The sequence below is a fragment of the Gaeumannomyces tritici genome, assembly GCF_000145635.1.
Source record: "Gaeumannomyces tritici R3-111a-1 unplaced genomic scaffold supercont2.4, whole genome shotgun sequence".
In the NCBI taxonomy this organism is placed as follows: domain Eukaryota; kingdom Fungi; phylum Ascomycota; class Sordariomycetes; order Magnaporthales; family Magnaporthaceae; genus Gaeumannomyces; species Gaeumannomyces tritici.
The window spans coordinates 233,963-250,104 of record NW_008804548.1 but is presented as its reverse complement, the minus strand read 5'-3'; the positions used below and the strand labels follow the sequence as shown (position 1 = coordinate 250,104).

The following is a 16,142-nucleotide window of genomic DNA, read 5'->3' as shown; positions in this document are numbered from 1 at the left end:
AATTTCTTTCGGTCGTCCCAGCGGTTGGGTGGACATGCAGGCACTCGTGGAGCAAATCGAATGGCTGGGCCGCAAGCTGGTGGGGCGGCCAGGGTGGGGGGGCCCATGCAGTGCTGTCCAATCCGTTGAGCTAGGTTTTCCTACAGTGCTCGCTTACTTGATGCTGCTTGTATTACATACGGTACGCAATTGCACGGTTTGCCTGTACTGGAACGGTGTGGCAGGATCTCGGTTCTTTTGCGCACGGTGCGCCTCGATCACAGCGGCCCTGCGTGCCCAAGGCTCCGAGGCTGTGCCCGATCGGATTGCAGCAAAGCCGGGGGACTCCACTTCACAGCGATTCGACTTAGCTAATCACAGCGACGGGGCTCGCGGCAGACTCGACTCGGCATGGATGCTGAAATCCCAGCCATTGTCGAGATGGCCGTCACTCTGAGTCGGGCCTAGGTCGAGCTAGAAACCCGGGAGAAGCCGACCATTTTTGTCTGGCTTCTTGTCTGGCTGTGCCCAGCAACATCGTTAACGTGGGCAACCAGCGACTCACAAACAGTCCTACCAGGCCACCAAGAGCCCTAGCGGGCGCTGTCCTGTATAGGCACAAGACCCCTCGTCCCTGGCGCGAGACCCGGCAGCACCTGAGGAGGCGCCCATCGCTCCAAGCCCCTTTTACCTCGATCCGCGACTCTATCCGGACGTCCACATAGCAGGTGCGCGGCCCCGTTGTCGCTGCTTGCGATCAAGAAGCCTACAGCTGCTCCTCGCTCCCGCCATCGCACCGCGCTGTCGCTTCTCGCAGTCGACGGCCTCCTGCTCGCCCTCCCACCGCCTTGGCCCTGCGGCTGGCGCCTGCACCCGTCGCCACCATGTTTTGCCTTCGCAGGTGCGCAACTCGCAAAAGCAAAGAAGCAGGCACTCTGCCCTGCGGCCCCGTCCACGAACCAGTGGGCGGCGGGGCGTCCTCTTGTTTATGGCCCGCACAGAAAGCGCTGACTTGTCCGTCCATCCACAGCTGGCTCCCGCTGCTCTTCATCCCTACAAACGCCTCGCCGGCCTTCATCTTTCTGTTTTTCGTCTGCACATACTTCCTCAACAGGCCATGCGGGTATTGCTCGTTCCTGTTGCTGATCCTGTTCATGACGTCGTGCAACTGGAGCGACCGCTGCTTCTTCGACTTCTCCACCAACTGGTTCCAGTCGCGCCCCTCATCGGCCCTCGTCGCGCCGCCGCCCGAAGCCGCTAACGCCTCGTCCGCCCTCTCCGCCTGCCGCGACGACCTGTGTGCCGCCGGCGCCGTGGCCGCCGAGCTGCTCAACACCACGGCCGCATCGCTGGCCGCCGCCGCCGCCGACCACGCCGCAAAGGCCCGCGCAGAATGGACCGGCCTGGGCATGGAGTGGCTGAGGAGCCTGTTAGGGAGGAGGGAGTGGCGCATAGACTGCCTCGACGTCAACATACGGCTATAACGGGGGCGGTGGAGTCGGTGCCTTTTGTCTCTTTTCCTTAATTTTCCTAGGCTCTCAAGCATCATTGTCTATCCCACGTTCCAACAGCGGATGCATTTTCTGGACAGGCGCGAGCCAAGGGGACCTTCTGTTCCCTTTGGCTCTTGGTTTGTATGATTGACTCGGGAAGCATTATAGCATGAGCAGGCTCGGTTCCAAGCGCCTTTACTCACTTATATAATAGGACAGCAGACTTTTGGTAGCACCTCGCAAGCCATTCCGTGACACTCCTTGTGCGGCTGCACCTTCCTCATGCGTCTACGTGGCCCCTGCCTGGGGGCATTCGATGTCAAGCATGCCACGCATGACCGGGCTCTCGATAGCCCTGCTGGGAAGATGGTCGAGAACCATCCCGTCCCATCCCGTGCCCCTCTGTTTTGAGCCTAGATTTCGAGACCACGACCTAGTTTGAACGGCATTGGTCTTTTGTTTCTTGTGGCGCCTTTAGTCCCACGTTTCGCGAGCTAGGGGCCACATCAATGGTAGAAGCGGGTTTGGTAACAAAAAATGCAGTTGTCGCCACCGCTCTAGGCTTTCACCTCTCCGAGCCCCTTGTTCTTTTCGCCGTCTTCTTTTTATATGTCCCTTCTTGCTATGTCTCCCTCTCTCATTTTCACTCTCATCTCTCCCTCGCCCTGTCATCCTCTCCCATGTAGGTATTTCCCAGCACAGTCGTGACCAACTATTGAACAAACAAGCCGAGTAGCAATCCGCAATGGTGGCCAACAGTTTCAGATCTCTCTTCCTTTTTGCCCTCCTCCTAGCATGTATGGCCAAAGCCCAAGTCACCCGGGCCAACAACACCAACCCAACGAATCAGGCATGCCCGGGCAGCATCCCCAGCATCCCCGGCCTCAGAATTGACGGCAAGGACTGCAGGGTTCTCTGCCGTCCAGCCGAGTGGACCGACGTCCTTCTTTTCTTCGCGACCAACCACTTCGCCCATGCGGCCACGACCATCAGCAGGCCTGGACAGAGCACCGCGAGCACCATTGCGATGATCCTGCAAGCGCTGACGATTCCCTCCTTGGGTGTGCATTTGGCCTTGATGACCATACTCCGAGGCATATCCAAGCCCCGGTGGGGCGGAATAAGGAGCAGCAGCCTGCAGAAAGCGGCGGGCGCTGGCGCGCTCTTTGCAGTTGTCAAGGCCGGCGCTGGCCAGTCCCAGAAAGCGGGGATGCCAGACGGGGAAGCATCGAAGGATGTGGAGATGGGGGTGCTGCTGCCCGAGCCACCCGCAGGGCACGTCGGGGGCCGGGGCGGCCCGCTCCGTGCAAAAGAAGGTGAGTCTTGGCAACAAGTCTCGGGCTCGTTCGATTCGCTCCTCTACAATACCGTAGATTCTGATTACACCAGCCAAAACAACAAGTTTTCCTCCAAGATCCACGGCATTTGCGAGCTGCCTGAAGGATACGACTTGGTAATGGTGCAGCCAGACGCCGAGTTCGAAAAGGGCGATGAGGAAACCATCGCTCTCAGCTGCCACTTCAACGTCACAAAGGCCCTCGTCTCGATACTGCAGCTTATATTCAGCGTCACTACCCTCTACCAGGCGCAGGGTAGCCAGCTTGAACGGTTCGGATATGCGGCGTATGGGCTCAGTGTGGCGCCCTACGCCTGGATGACGTTGCTCAACCTGCTCGCAAGCCTTGCGTGCCCTGAGTACGATCGCACCTACATCGTCGGTTCCCAGGGACTCGATGACCTGGAGCGGCGTCTGGAAGCCGCAGGATCAGAGGCCAAGAAGCGTTTCCAGGTGACGGGAGTCATATCGCGCCTCGGGCCGTCCGCCGACGAGCGCCTGCAAGTTTTTCATAAGGGTAAATCTGCCTTACTTCCTGCCCTTAAAAATGGTTGCCGGTCACGAACGGAAAAAGCGGTTGGAAAATGCCTGTTGGCTGCGATTTGGGCGGCACTGTAAGCTAATGCCGAAGGTGCGCAACTATAGAGATGTGCGAGCATCGCGGACCTTTCCTTGGGTCGATTTCGGAGCTCCGTCTGTTCGGGTGGACGATCCTCGTGGGTGCTGCTGTGCCACTCATCGCGATAATTGGCATCTCGCGGGCTCAGCCTGGACAAAGCAATATGGCGGAGCGCGCTCTGGTCATGCTTTGGCTCGTATATGGCACGTTTTCATTTATATGCACTGTAGACCCCGTTGGTGAGTTGGAAGGGAGGCCGATATTAGGACAGCGCAGGGGCAAAATACTTCTTTCCAAGACCGTAGTGTCCGGGGTTTTGGTTTTCACCCTCACTGCGGCCAGCTTTCCGATCTTAGCCGCAATGATTCTGGACTTTGGGGCTTGCAGGAGGATGTGATGGCGACACCTGCCAAAATAAGGCGAGACGTGGGACCCGGATGAAGCTACCTAGTAACGAAATGAGTACCGACCGTCTGTGCCCATGGCTGTGTTTTGGTGAAGATGACTAGACAGGGATGGCGTCGATTCGGGGCCCTCGGGCCCCGGAACGCACACGCACGCCTGACGACAGTTGAACCGCGCGGCCGCCCGTGGATCCCAGGCCCGGAAGGCCCAGCGGAGCCGCCTCCGCTGCCCCCATCCCAATGGAACGAGACGGTTGAGGGATTGCACTAGGTGTGACGGGTACACAGTAAATCAGTGCCAAGCCCACCGCGCGCCCGGCAGAGTAAGAGTGCTGGATCTATCAAATCAGCGGCCTTTGTGCCCACAACGCGTGCCAAGTCGGGGGCTTTGTTGCGCCCGGCGCGGCAAAGGGCGAATTCCGGGCCATTCTGCCGCGGCAGTCTTGATCGAGCGACGCCCCGTCGGTGCAAGCATTGACCCGTCTCCTGGGTCATTCTTGCCAACGGCCTGGGGGCACCCTAGAACCGAGATTTGCGTCTTCGTCCCACCACAGTGGATTGCCTTCGCCATCCTATATAATCCCTACAAGAAAACGATTCATCGTTTGTTGTCACTGGTAATGTTGGCAGGCTCGTGAGACGTCGCATTCCAAAAGCACCATGGACACGACAAGTCCTGAAAAGGCGCCGCCATCTCCACCAAACGAGGAGCAGGCAAACACACAACAGGAAGAGAAAAAGACGGGGAGCCATGCGGGCGGGTTCAAGAGCTTCACGGTGAGTTGCGGGGCAAAAAGGGGAATAACAAAAGTGAGATGAAACCAAAGAGGCTGACATCACGCAGCGCATCTTCACCTATGCCCGTCCCGTCGACTATGCCATCCTGTCGGTGGCTCTCGTCGCCGCCCTGGCCGCGGGCGCGGCGGTGGCGCTGCTGAACCTGGTGCTGGGCCAGTTCGTCACCATCCTCAACAGCTACGTGGTCGGCGCCTCGACGCCCGAGCGGTTCCGCGCCGACGCGGCCGCCATGTGCCTGCGCTTCGTCTACCTGGGCGTCGGCCGCCTCGCCTGCACGTACCTGTACGCGGCGCTGTCGACCTACAGCGGCCACCACGTAGTGCGCAACCTGCGCGCCGCCTACCTGCGCGCCGCGCTGTCGCAGGAGGTGGCCTTCTTCGACCGCGGCGCCGCGGGTTCGGTGTCCATGCAGGCCACCTCCAACGGCAAGCTGATCCAGTCGGGCATCGGCGAGAAGCTGGGCACGTTCGCTGCCGCCATGGGCACGTTCGTGGCCGCGTTTGCGATCGCGTTTGCGTCGCAGTGGAAGCTGACGTTCATCGTGCTGTGCATCGCGCCGTCGATGCTGCTTGTCATCGGCTTCGTCGCCGCCGTCGACAGCGGGGTCGAGACCGAGATATTGGGCGTCCAGGCCCGCGCCGCCGCGTTTGCCGAGACCATACTCGGCAGCGCCCGCAACGTGCACGCCTTTGGCCTGCGCGCCCGGCTAATGCGCCGCTTCGACGTCTACCTCGACGAGGTCGTGGGGCTCGGTAGGAAGAAGAATTGGCTGTACGGCGTCATGTTTAGCGGCGAGTACACCATCATCTACCTCGGCATCGGCCTTAGTTTCTGGCAGGGGCTGAAGATGATCACCGAGGGTGAGGTCAGCGATGTCGGTGTTGTTTTTACGTGAGTGCTTTTCTACTACCCTTGCTGTCTTGCTCACTCTTTTATCGTCTCAACTTGAGCTGACAACCGTATGCGGATTATCAGCGTCCTCCTCTGTGTCATCAATGCCGCTCTCTCCTTCACCACCGTTGCGCCCTCCAGCGTCGCCTTCAGCAGGGCGTCCTCAGCGGCCGCGGAGCTCTTCACGCTTATCGACCGAGTCTCTGAGATCAACCCGTTTGACGACTCGGGCGAGAAGCCGACCGACACCGTGGGGGCCCTGCAAATCGAGGGCATCTCGTTCGCGTACCCGACCCGACCTGGCGTCCACGTTCTCAAGGACTTTACGCTCGACATCCCAGCCGGAAAAGTGACCGCCCTGGTTGTAAGTCGCCTGCCCATGCCTGTCCCGTGATCCAACCCCCTGATGCTGACGCCGCCCTTGGCGTACAGGGACCCAGCGGCTCCGGCAAGAGCACGATAATCGGCCTGATCGAGCGGTGGTACAATCCCGAGTCCGGCACCATCAAGCTCGACGGCCGCCCCATCGACACGCTCAACCTCAACTGGCTGCGCACCAACGCCCGCCTCGTGCAGCAGGAGCCCGTGCTTTTCAACGGCACCGTTTTCGACAACATCGCCAGCGGCCTCGTCGGCACCCCGCTCGAACGCGCGTCCCCCGCCGAGCAGCGCGCCGCGGTCGAGTCGGCGGCGCGCACGGCCTTTGCGCACGACTTCGTCTCGCAGCTGCCCGACGGCTACGACACGCGCATCGGCGAGCGCGGCGGCCTGCTGTCGGGCGGGCAGAAGCAGCGCGTGGCTATCGCGCGCAGCATCGTGTCGGACCCTAAGATCCTGCTGCTGGACGAGGCCACGAGCGCGCTGGACCCGCACGCCGAGGCCATCGTGCAGCGGGCCCTCGACGCCGCGAGCCGGGAGCGTACCACCGTCGTCATCGCCCACCGCCTGGCCACCATCCGGGCCGCCGACAACATTGTGGTGATGGCGGGCGGGCGCATCGTCGAGCAGGGCACGCACGAGGAGCTGGTGGCGCGCGGCGAGGACGAGGGAACGTACGCGCGCATGGTGCGAGCGCAGACGCTCGTCAAGGACGCCGCTGACGAGGGCCGGGACGGAGACGACGCGACGACGAGCACCAGCGACGGCAAGGCCGAGGCCGGGCCGGCCGAGGAGGGCGGTGCTGCTGCTGCTGCTGCTGCGGCGGCGGACGGGGAGGAGCCGGCGCCGACGCAGTCCATCGTCCGCTACGCCACGGCGGAGCGCCAGCACATGGAGTCGCTCAAGGGCCGCGAGGACTTTGGGCTGTACAAGAAGGCGGGCGTGGTGAGGACCATCTGGAGGCTGATGATGGCCACCAAGCAGCTCAAGTGGTGGTATGTGTTTCTCGCCGTGGACTGCCTCCTTGCTAGTAAGTGTTCCCTGGGTTTGCTTCCTCGTTCCTTTGGTCCATGGGTTATCCCAACGGAAGCTGACGTCCGAGAACCAAACAGCCAGCGTCATCCCGGCCCAGATCGCCCTGCTGGCGCAGACGCTGGACGTGTTTAACACGACCGACCCCGCCGCGGCGCAAAAGAACGGCAACTTCCTGGCCTCCATGTTCATCGTACTGTCGGCGGGCGCCTTCATCGCCTACTTCATCATGGGGTGGACGACCAACACCATCGCGCAGGAGATCAACCGGCAGATGCGCCGTGACATGCTCGACCTGTTTCTGCGCCAGGACCTGCGCTTCTTCGACCGCGAGGAGAACACGGTCGGCGCCCTCACGTCGCGCCTCGACTCGGAGCCGCAGGCCGCGCTGGAGCTGATGGGCTTCAACATCGCCATCGTTATCATTGCCTTTTTGACCGTCATCGCCTCCAGCATTTTCGGAATCGCGTTTTCGTGGAAGCTCGGGCTCGTCGCCTTCTTCGCGGGCATCCCGCCGCTCATGGCGGCCGGCTACGTGCGCATCCGGCTCGAGTCGCGCATGGACGTCAAGGCCGACAAGCGCTACTCCAAGAGCGCCTCCATCGCGTCCGAGGCCATCCTGGCCATCCGGACCGTGTCGTCGCTGGCTATCGAGCGCGTCGTGCTCGATAAGTACACGCGCGAGCTGGATGATGCTATTGTGGGCCTGACGCCGTCGCTGTTTGGCATGTTCACCTTTTACGCCTTCACGCAGGCCGTCGAGTACTTCATCCTGGCGCTCGGGTTCTGGTACGGGTCGCGGCTCATGTCGTTCGGCGAGGTGACCTTTTACGAGTTCTTCGTCTCCTTTTACGGCGTCTTCTTCGCCGGCCAGCAGGCGGGCATCATGTTCACCTACTCGAGCAGCTTCACCAAGGGCCTGCACGCCGTCAACTACTACTTTTGGCTGCGCGGGCTCGAGCCCACCATCCGCGAGACCGACGACAACAGGGACAAGGGGCCGCGCGACCAGGTCTCGAGCATGGACCTGCAGGGCGTCCGGTTCTCGTACCCGCTGCGGCCCGACGCGCAGGTGCTGCGCGGCGTGTCGCTCGAGGTGCTCCCCGGCAAGTTCGTGGCGCTGGTCGGGGCGTCCGGGTGCGGCAAGTCGACCGTCATGGCGCTGCTGGAGCGCTTCTACGACCCGATGCGCGGCAGCATCCGCATCGACGGCGCCGACGACCTGCGGCGGCTAAACCCGCGCCTGTACCGGCGGCACGTATCGCTGGTGCAGCAGGAGCCGACGCTGTACCCGGGCTCGATCCGGGAGAACGTGGCGTTTGGCGTCGACGTGGCCGACGAGGAGGTGGAGGGCGCGGGCGCGGCATCGGAGAAGCAGCACGCGTCGGACGAGGCCATCGAGGCGGCGCTCCGGGCGGCCAACGCGTGGGACTTTGTCTGCTCGCTGCCCGAGGGGCTGGGCACGGCGTGCGGCACCAGCGGGAGCCAGCTGTCGGGCGGCCAGCGGCAGCGCATCGCCATCGCGCGGGCGCTGATCCGGCAGCCGCGCGTGCTGCTGCTCGACGAGGCGACCAGCGCGCTCGACACCGAGTCGGAGCGCGTGGTGCAGGGCGCGCTGGCGGCGGCGGCGCGGACGGGCGGGCGCATCACGGTCGCCGTGGCGCACCGGCTGTCGACGGTGCGCGACGCCGACCTGATATGTGTCTTTTACGCCGGGCGCATCGAGGAGGCCGGCACGCACGATGAACTGTTGGCCAAGGGGGGCATGTATGCCAAAATGTGCGAGGGGCAGAGCCTGGACCGCAAGGTTTGAAGAGCATGGTTGGTTGGGCTGTTAAATATGAGTACATGTAGGAAATTTTGTAATGTGTAGAGCTTCCTCCTTGATAGACTTGCTGCAAGGCTCTTGGGGGAATATCTTGGTGGGGCAACCCACGCGGATGGTCTTTTCAATCTCCCCATGAAATTCATGCCAGTGAACCCCAGAAAATCCAAACCCGACGAACGCCCCCCAAATTCAAATCATCCTTACGCCGCCCAAATAAAAACAGTCCGTCTGACACACACCCCCCTCTCCCTCACGCTCCCTCCTCAGCCTTCTTCAGGCCCGACAGCGAGCCCGTAACCCCCACCTTCTTCATCACCTGCCGCACCGTCTCGCGCGAGGCCTGCTTGTCGACGCCCGCGGCGCCTGGCAGCTGCTCCCAGTTGAGGCGGCGGCCGTCGCGCTGGTACTCCTCGACGGTGCGCGCCATCTTGCCGATGTCTTCGTCAGTGAAGATGCGCTTGCGGCCGCGGCGGTCCGGGTAGTTGGGGTGGTCGGCCATGGACGGCAGCGTGCGGTTCTCGGCCAGGATGCGCCAGCCCGACCCCTTGCTGACCCCGGCCCAGCGGAAGATCTCGCCGTGGTTGCACGTCATCTTGTGGTCGCTGAGGAACTCGACGACAGCCAGGATCCGCAGCCTCTGCTCCCGGCTGATGGTGGGGCGCTTTTTCTTGGTGGCTTCCTCCATTGTGCCTGTCGTCGGTTGGAGTTCTCTTTTTTTTGTCCGTAGCAGTGAGATTGAGTGAGGAAACATTGAAGAGTGCCGTTTATTTTTTTGCGACACACGGATGTTAAGCATGCCTGGTCGCGCTTGGCGTAAGGCCTTGCATCGGGTGGGGCGCTGATCGGCTCCTCATTGGCCACGCCGCCCTGGTGGTGTTTCCCTCAATTTCCAAGCGTCTAATGCCCGCCTATCCCTGCCAGAAATGGGCCGCAGCTGCAATCCTGCGATGCGGCGCAGTGCCGGTCAGCCAGTGATCGGCCTTCGAGATGTTGACGAAACGGCCTGGCTTGCTTCGGTGCTGTGAGGCGCAATCTCTGGCGGCAAAAACACACTGGGTGCTGCCCCTGGGTGCTGCCCCTGGGCCCCCAGAGCTGTCGCAGTGAGCCGCTCTGCAGAGGAGGGGGCGGTCGGATTTCACTAAGCCGCTTCCTTCCAGGTTCCTGGGTTTGCTAGATTTGCTTGTTCTGCTGACGGCCTGCCCACTCTTCTCTCAAGCGTTAGTATGCTTGGGACACCCATTGCTTATTTCCTGACTTCTGATCTTGATTAAAACTTCCCATCCCATTCTCTTTTTGTCACGCCCCGCTCGTCACCGACATTTCGGATAACCATCTTGGCCAGGCGCCAGATATCGGGGAAGTGTACCGCGAGGATACAGAGACACCAAGCACCCTCACAGTCAGCAGCTGCCCGCCATGGCCACCTCGATCGACCCCAACGCGTGGTACGCCATCTCGGAGACGCGCGTGGACAACGGCACCAAGCCGCTGGACAACACGCTGCAGACCATCGCCGGCGGCGGCATGCGCGTCTGGAGCGGCCAGAACATGTGGCAGTTCCAGCCCGTCGACGGCGAGAAGGACCGCTACCTGCTGCGGAGCTCCAGCACGGGCGTGCAGCAGCAGCTGGCCGCCTGCTACAACACGGACGAGATCCACCCCATGCGTACCCGCGCCTGCATGACGCGCACTACCTCCGACGACAGCCAGAAGTGGTCCATCACGCGGTGGAGCAGGTCCGACGGCATCAACTCTTGGAAGATCCAGAACGTTGGCAACGGCACCGGCTACGCCCTCGACGTCCACCCCGGCGATGCCGTTTTTCTCAACTCGGACATAGAAGGCGAGACCATCAACGGCCAAAAGGTTGGCGCCCGCGTCGCTCAACACTGGGTCTTTTCCAGCCGCAAAGCCGTCGACGACGGTGCCTTTTCCACCATCTACTCTAATGTGCGTGCCTGTGACCGCTCTCGGTGTCTTGAACCCGACCGTCTGTCTTTCGGTCCTTGCTAAAAATGAAGCCCGTCATCTTCAGACACCAGTTCCCGCTGCCACAGAAACGCGGTCCTCATCCTCATCCTCATCGGGCACGACACGGTCGACATCCACAAGCACCAGCGGGAGTCCCAACAACGCCCCCGCTTCCCCAACAGACCCCGCCAGCAGGTCCGGCTCATCCACGCAGCAGGAATCCACCGGGCTCTCGAGCGGCGCAGCGGCCGGCATCGGCGTCGGTGCCACCATCGGCGCGCTCGCCCTCATCGGCATACTCGCCTTTTTCTTCTGGAGGCGGCGCAAGGCGGCGCGGCGCGGGGACATTGGCACGGAAAGCTACTACAAGCCGGGCAGCAGCGCCGGCGGGACCTTGCAGCAGCAGCAGCAGCAGCAGCAGCCGTACCTCGAACAGGGGCAGTACCAGCAGGCCGAACTCTACGCCAAGAGCGGTAGCCCATTCACGCCGCCGTACGGACAGCAACAGCCTTCGCCGCAGAGCAGCGCCGGCGCCACCGCTTTCGAGGCCCCGACGCCGTACACGACGCACATGCACGAGGCGCCCGCGCACATGAGGGAAATGCACGAGATGCAGGGTTCCATGGTCGCCCGCGAGCTGGGTGTCGATTCCAGGCCTAGCAGGGTCGAGACGGCTGGGAACGAAAAGTTTGCAAGGGGCAGGGGGACCTGAAGGGGAGTGGAGTATACGTGCATCGGCTTCCAAGTATAAATTATGGCTGTATCGATATTCGCGGCTGCCTTCAAATAATACGACGGGTGCGTGTCCCGCTCAAGTCTTGTCAAACCACCATGGACACATCCGCGCCGCTCACACAGAGCACCATCTTGACCAGGATCCCGTCCGGGCGCCCGTCACCGGCCTTGTAGTTCGGCGTGTTGAAGGCCGGATTGGACCGGTTGAAGCCGACGCCGACTATGCTCCCGCACGCGCGCTTCCACACAAGCCGCGATCCGAGCAGGATGGCGAGCGCGGCGTAAGCCGGCGGCGGCCGGGAGGAAGATGGGTTTGATAGAGCACACTTTAGAGGAAGTCTCGAGGGAGAGAGGGAGCGGGAGGCAAGACCGCCGCGGCGCGGTCCCAATACGCCAGCACTCTGCGGAACATGTCCCCTTTTCAAGGCCATACATCTGCAGGACTGGCCAGCCGCATCTTGTGCTGCATGGAACGTCACCAGTCCTCGCTTGGCGTGTCCATAGGATAGAGTATCAACGATTTCCCTTTCCACACCCATCCCGTTGGGGTTGTGCCCGGGAAGGTCAGGTCGATCCACTCCTTCAACCAGTGCTCCGACCAGTTGTTATTATCGACCTCGACGACAAGCCGGCGCAGAAAGTCCTGGTTGATTCTGTGGAGGTTCTTTAGATTGTCGAAAGCTCTGCGTCCCATGTGGCTCAGGCGAATCCTGCGCATGTTTGGGCAGGCGTCGGGCGAGAGGAGAAGCTCATAGTTGACGACGTACGTTTCCTCGACCTCGAACACATAGTGTTCAACTCCTCTCCCGTTCCAGATGTTGCCGACGTCAAGCTCGACCTCCTCGAGGAGCGAAAGGTTGGTGAGCTTGTCGATCGAGGTCGCTTCCGTCACGTACACCCCCGTTCCGGCTCCAAGGGAGCGCAGCTGCAGCGAAGTCGTCGGTGCTGATCCTCCGGGCGAGAGGCTGTAGGCATCACAGAGGCGGTCAAGGAAGCCCCACATCTCCCAGCTTCCGTTCCCACCACAGCGAACAATCGCCTGCCTGGCTACGGACAGGCCGAGCTTGCGGAGATCTGGGCAGTTCCGGAGAATCTGAACCAGGTGGCGCTCCCACAGATGCATGTTACCGTAGATGTGTTCGAGGACAAGGGACTCCAGGCCAGCGAGGGTGGACAGATCCTGGGCGTAGAATAGGCGGCTATATTCGAGAGATTTTTTGCTGCAATACTTGTCGATTCCAGGTTTCCAGCCTTGTTCGTTGACGTCCCAATCACACTCAGCCAGCTCGAAGTAATCCCCTTCAATCTCTTCCGGATACGTGATGTGGACAGACTTGAGATTCTGGCACGACTTGAGAGCTTGGGGGGCATCATGCGGTAGGGGTTGGCCCGCCCATCTTCGTGACGGCGGGATCAGCATCCGTAGTTCCGACATGCATCTACGTCCGCAATAGCACCAGGCGTGGGCATACTCACTCAAAAGTTTCCAATGCCGGCATTTTCCTGATCAACTCGGGGGCCGAGGCCACATCGTCGAGGTTGAAATCGCCGGAATTGTCAGGTAACCTGAGCGAGAAGCTCTTGGTGTGGGCGAGATGCGAGCATGTCCGCGGCCCAGACATCCTGCCAGTGGTCCGGATGTCGCACGCGCGGTACAGAAACGGGCTGAAAATGGCGTTGAACCGCCGGTTGACGCGGCAGAGCTGGGCGAAGAGGGCCGTGTCGCGGTCCAACTGGTGACCTCGTCAACAGCGGGGGTTCGAGAGGGTGACATTGCATGAAATGCCTGTCTATCTTACATTTTCAGCCACGAGGAGAAGCAGTTCGCTGATGCTAGCGAAGGCCGAGGCGGCAGCGGGGGACGACATGGTCGGGCGTTCCTTTGGGAACGGGGACGGAATGGCAATCAGAGGATTCGTGGAGAGAAAGTACGTGTGTGTGATGGGAGTTTGGAGGTGATGCGAGAAAGCGGGTTGTTGGTAGCTGTCTGCCTTGATCAATCAATGTTTTCACTGCTGCCTGGCAAATGGCCCAGGCGATGTCGCTGCCTAACGTGGATTTTTACATGCAACCGTCGTCGTGATTGCAGATGGGCAAGCCGGGCAGGTAGGCGACGTCGGGATCAGTGGCATGCTGTTCTAGGTCGAGGGCGCCACGGCGGGCGCGGTGCTGGTGGAGCGGGGCATGCGCGCCAGCCGACCTGAGAGCACCGGCTCTAGGGTGGGGCCCAACTGCGAGGCGCCGACAACGACAAGCAAGAAGACAGCCAGGACGAGGAAGACGACGAGCTCGGCTTTTGCCTGCTGGACGACAACGTCGTGCTTGGTTTCCACGAGGTCGCCTGACTAGACTGCGTGGAGGCTGCCGCCGGTGTGGTTGAACAGGAAGGCTGTGTTGACGCATAAACGAGAAGTCAAGCGGTACAGAACGAGCGATTTATGTAATTATGTAATTATGTAAAAAAAAACCTAAAAAACCCCCCCGTCTTGTTCAGTCCGTTGTGCTCTTGTCCAAGCTGAAGGCCTTCACGTCAGTTCGGGTGACGTCAGCGAGGCTATCCCGTTGCAAAATGTGCAGATTGCTAGACCTAGTAGCGGCGAGAACCGAGTCCTTCAGCTATTCCCCCTACATTACGTCAGCCCGCAGTAGCCCAGCTGGACAGATGCTGGCGACTGAGCTTGGAAGAACACTGCACTTTATCTGCATATACCCGCCTAGAACGGGCCTTTTCGGGCCTAAAAGCTGCTAGGTTAGCTGGTCCTCGGGGTATTATAGTGGCTGATCCATATAGGCATCCATTCATCAGCAGAAGCGGTGTCAGGTACAAGGGCTGGACCAAACCGTGCCGGCACGAGTCGCTGCTCTGGTCGACATGACATCGCTGGCGGGTCTACAAGGAACCTCCAAATGGCTCAAGGTGCCATCCCAGCCGGGTCCGAAAAAACAACTGTCCAGCCGTGGTCAAAAATAGGGCGAGAGACCAAAAAAACTTCATGTGACCGTACAGCCCCGAGCGTAACATTAGCGGTATCCATGTCCAATTGCGACGCGCCCAGTCGCGACGATCCCGGCGCCACGATCACAATGGCGCGCTGATCGACAGTCAGGCCTCGCAGAAGCGTGGAGCTACGGCATGCAGCTGGCGATGTAGTCCAACCTACCCCTGCGCCCGTAGCTTCGGCGGTGACTCGGGTGTGTATAAGATGCACAAGATCCCTCCCTGGGTGCAACATCATGGAGGCCTGGCTCCCCACCTCACAGTCACCGCGCCGGATCCTGTCTCACGCTCGACCTTCGTCGGCATCGCAACGGCTTCAAGGAGCGGACCATCGCCCACTTTTACCATGCCGTTATCACACATGTTGTTCAACCTCTTCTCGGTGGCCCTGCTGGGCGGCGTCTCGCTGCCCGGCGCCCACGCGGCAGGCTCCATCCCCAGCCGCCGCATCACCGAGTACCAGCTCCCCGTGGCGACCGAGACGCACGAGTTCGCCCGTGTGCCCGGCACCGACCTCCTCGTGCTGTCGCAAATGTCAAACAGCCACCTCGTCAAGATCCAGCTGGACCCCAAGACGGAGCAGCCGCTCGACCTCCGCTCGTTCCCCATGGGCAAGGACGACAAGTCGGGCCTGCACGGCATGTGGCCGTCGGAGAAGCGGCCGGGCCTGGTCTGGATGTCGCTGCAGTGGGAGAACAAGCTGCTGCTCGTCGACGCCGGCCGCAAGAGCCTGGAGGAGAAGCCGACTGTGGTCACGACCATCGACATACCCCAGCCAGGCAACGGCCCGCACTGCGTCTTTGAGATCAAGGGCCGCGTCTGGGCCGGGCTCAAGGTGGCGTCCAAGCAGGACGGCGGCTACTACGTCTTCTCGTCCGATTTGGACGGCGGCAACCCCAAGCTGTACCCGTCGCTCAACAGCCCCGTCTTCATCAAGGAGGACCCGTCCACGGGCCTCATCTACGTCACCCAGGACGCCGCGTCCTCCATCATGCGCATCAACGTCACGAGCGGCGAGACGGCGCAGCTGCCCATCCCGCCCGCCGTCGGCAACAACCCCGTCGGCATGACCACCATCGAGTCCGGCCCCCTGCGCGGCGTCTGGTTCAGCCTGGCCGGCAACGCGACCGGCGGCACCGCCACCTTTGGCCGCGTCGTGTCCGAGACGGGCGCGCTGCAGTTCTTCAGCCTCAAGAAGCCCGCCGAGATCGGCCGCAAGGCCGGCCTGCTGCACGTCGCCGACGCTACGACCAAGGAGGCCGGGCCGGGCCTGTGGCTGCTGTCCACGTCGCTGCTGAGCAACAGCTCGGGCGACGCCCTGATCCGCGTGGCGCTCGACGACGCGGTCTCGGCCATCAAGGGCGAGGAGTACAACGCGCTGCCGACGCAGAACGCGATGTCGCACCGCATCGTCGTGCTGAACTCGACCGTGCTGGTGTCGGAGCTCCACACCTTTACGCTCGCCCAGCTCTCGTACGAGAACACAGTCGCGGGGAAGTGGCTGCCGGACCGGGGCACTGCGAGTAGCAGCTCCTACGGCAAGCCAGGGAAAAGGCAGGCATCTGGGAAATGGAGGGACCTGTGAAATAATTTAGTGTGTTGTTACCTAAGTTTGATGTCTCAATACGAAACCGTTTATAAGGATGTATGCATATAAGGAAAATGTGACAAAATCGTCGG

General features: G+C 61.4%; 7 protein-coding genes across 7 annotated transcripts; 5 read left to right on the top strand and 2 right to left on the bottom strand.

Annotated features, from left to right (window-relative positions):
* Positions 1-328: 328 nt before the first annotated feature.
* Positions 329-1,728, top strand: GGTG_07494 (hypothetical protein). The gene is made up of 2 exons (XM_009225318.1): positions 329-880; positions 1,010-1,728. Exons 1-2 carry the CDS (start codon positions 864-866, stop codon positions 1,461-1,463), a joined length of 471 nt encoding a protein of 156 aa, XP_009223582.1. The 5' UTR covers positions 329-863; the 3' UTR covers positions 1,464-1,728.
* Positions 1,729-2,217: 489 nt separating this feature from the next.
* Positions 2,218-3,909, top strand: GGTG_07493 (hypothetical protein; the record flags this gene model as incomplete). The annotated part of the gene is made up of 2 exons (XM_009225317.1): positions 2,218-3,325; positions 3,454-3,909. The coding sequence occupies 2 exons, from the start codon at positions 2,218-2,220 to the stop codon at positions 3,822-3,824; spliced, it is 1,479 nt and encodes a 492-aa protein (XP_009223581.1). The 3' UTR covers positions 3,825-3,909.
* A 417-nt stretch (positions 3,910-4,326) lies between these two features.
* GGTG_07492 (hypothetical protein) lies at positions 4,327-8,954 on the top strand. The gene is made up of 5 exons (XM_009225316.1): positions 4,327-4,608; positions 4,676-5,520; positions 5,605-5,884; positions 5,953-6,928; positions 7,011-8,954. Exons 1-5 carry the CDS (start codon positions 4,492-4,494, stop codon positions 8,741-8,743), a joined length of 3,951 nt encoding a protein of 1,316 aa, XP_009223580.1. The 5' UTR covers positions 4,327-4,491; the 3' UTR covers positions 8,744-8,954.
* Positions 8,684-9,523, bottom strand: GGTG_07491 (hypothetical protein). The gene has a single exon (XM_009225315.1). It carries the CDS (start codon positions 9,507-9,509, stop codon positions 9,009-9,011), a length of 501 nt encoding a protein of 166 aa, XP_009223579.1. The 5' UTR covers positions 9,510-9,523; the 3' UTR covers positions 8,684-9,008.
* On the top strand, positions 9,315-13,744 carry GGTG_07490 (hypothetical protein). Its single transcript, XM_009225314.1, has 2 exons — positions 9,315-10,708; positions 10,794-13,744. Exons 1-2 carry the CDS (start codon positions 10,175-10,177, stop codon positions 11,439-11,441), a joined length of 1,182 nt encoding a protein of 393 aa, XP_009223578.1. The 5' UTR covers positions 9,315-10,174; the 3' UTR covers positions 11,442-13,744.
* On the bottom strand, positions 11,401-13,898 carry GGTG_07489 (hypothetical protein). The gene is made up of 3 exons (XM_009225313.1): positions 13,264-13,898; positions 12,941-13,197; positions 11,401-12,861 (listed from the first exon to the last, which is right to left on the bottom strand). Exons 1-3 carry the CDS (start codon positions 13,330-13,332, stop codon positions 11,940-11,942), a joined length of 1,248 nt encoding a protein of 415 aa, XP_009223577.1. The 5' UTR covers positions 13,333-13,898; the 3' UTR covers positions 11,401-11,939.
* Positions 13,899-14,178: 280 nt separating this feature from the next.
* On the top strand, positions 14,179-16,106 carry GGTG_07488 (hypothetical protein). Its single transcript, XM_009225312.1, has one exon. It carries the CDS (start codon positions 14,668-14,670, stop codon positions 16,045-16,047), a length of 1,380 nt encoding a protein of 459 aa, XP_009223576.1. The 5' UTR covers positions 14,179-14,667; the 3' UTR covers positions 16,048-16,106.
* Positions 16,107-16,142: the final 36 nt, after the last annotated feature.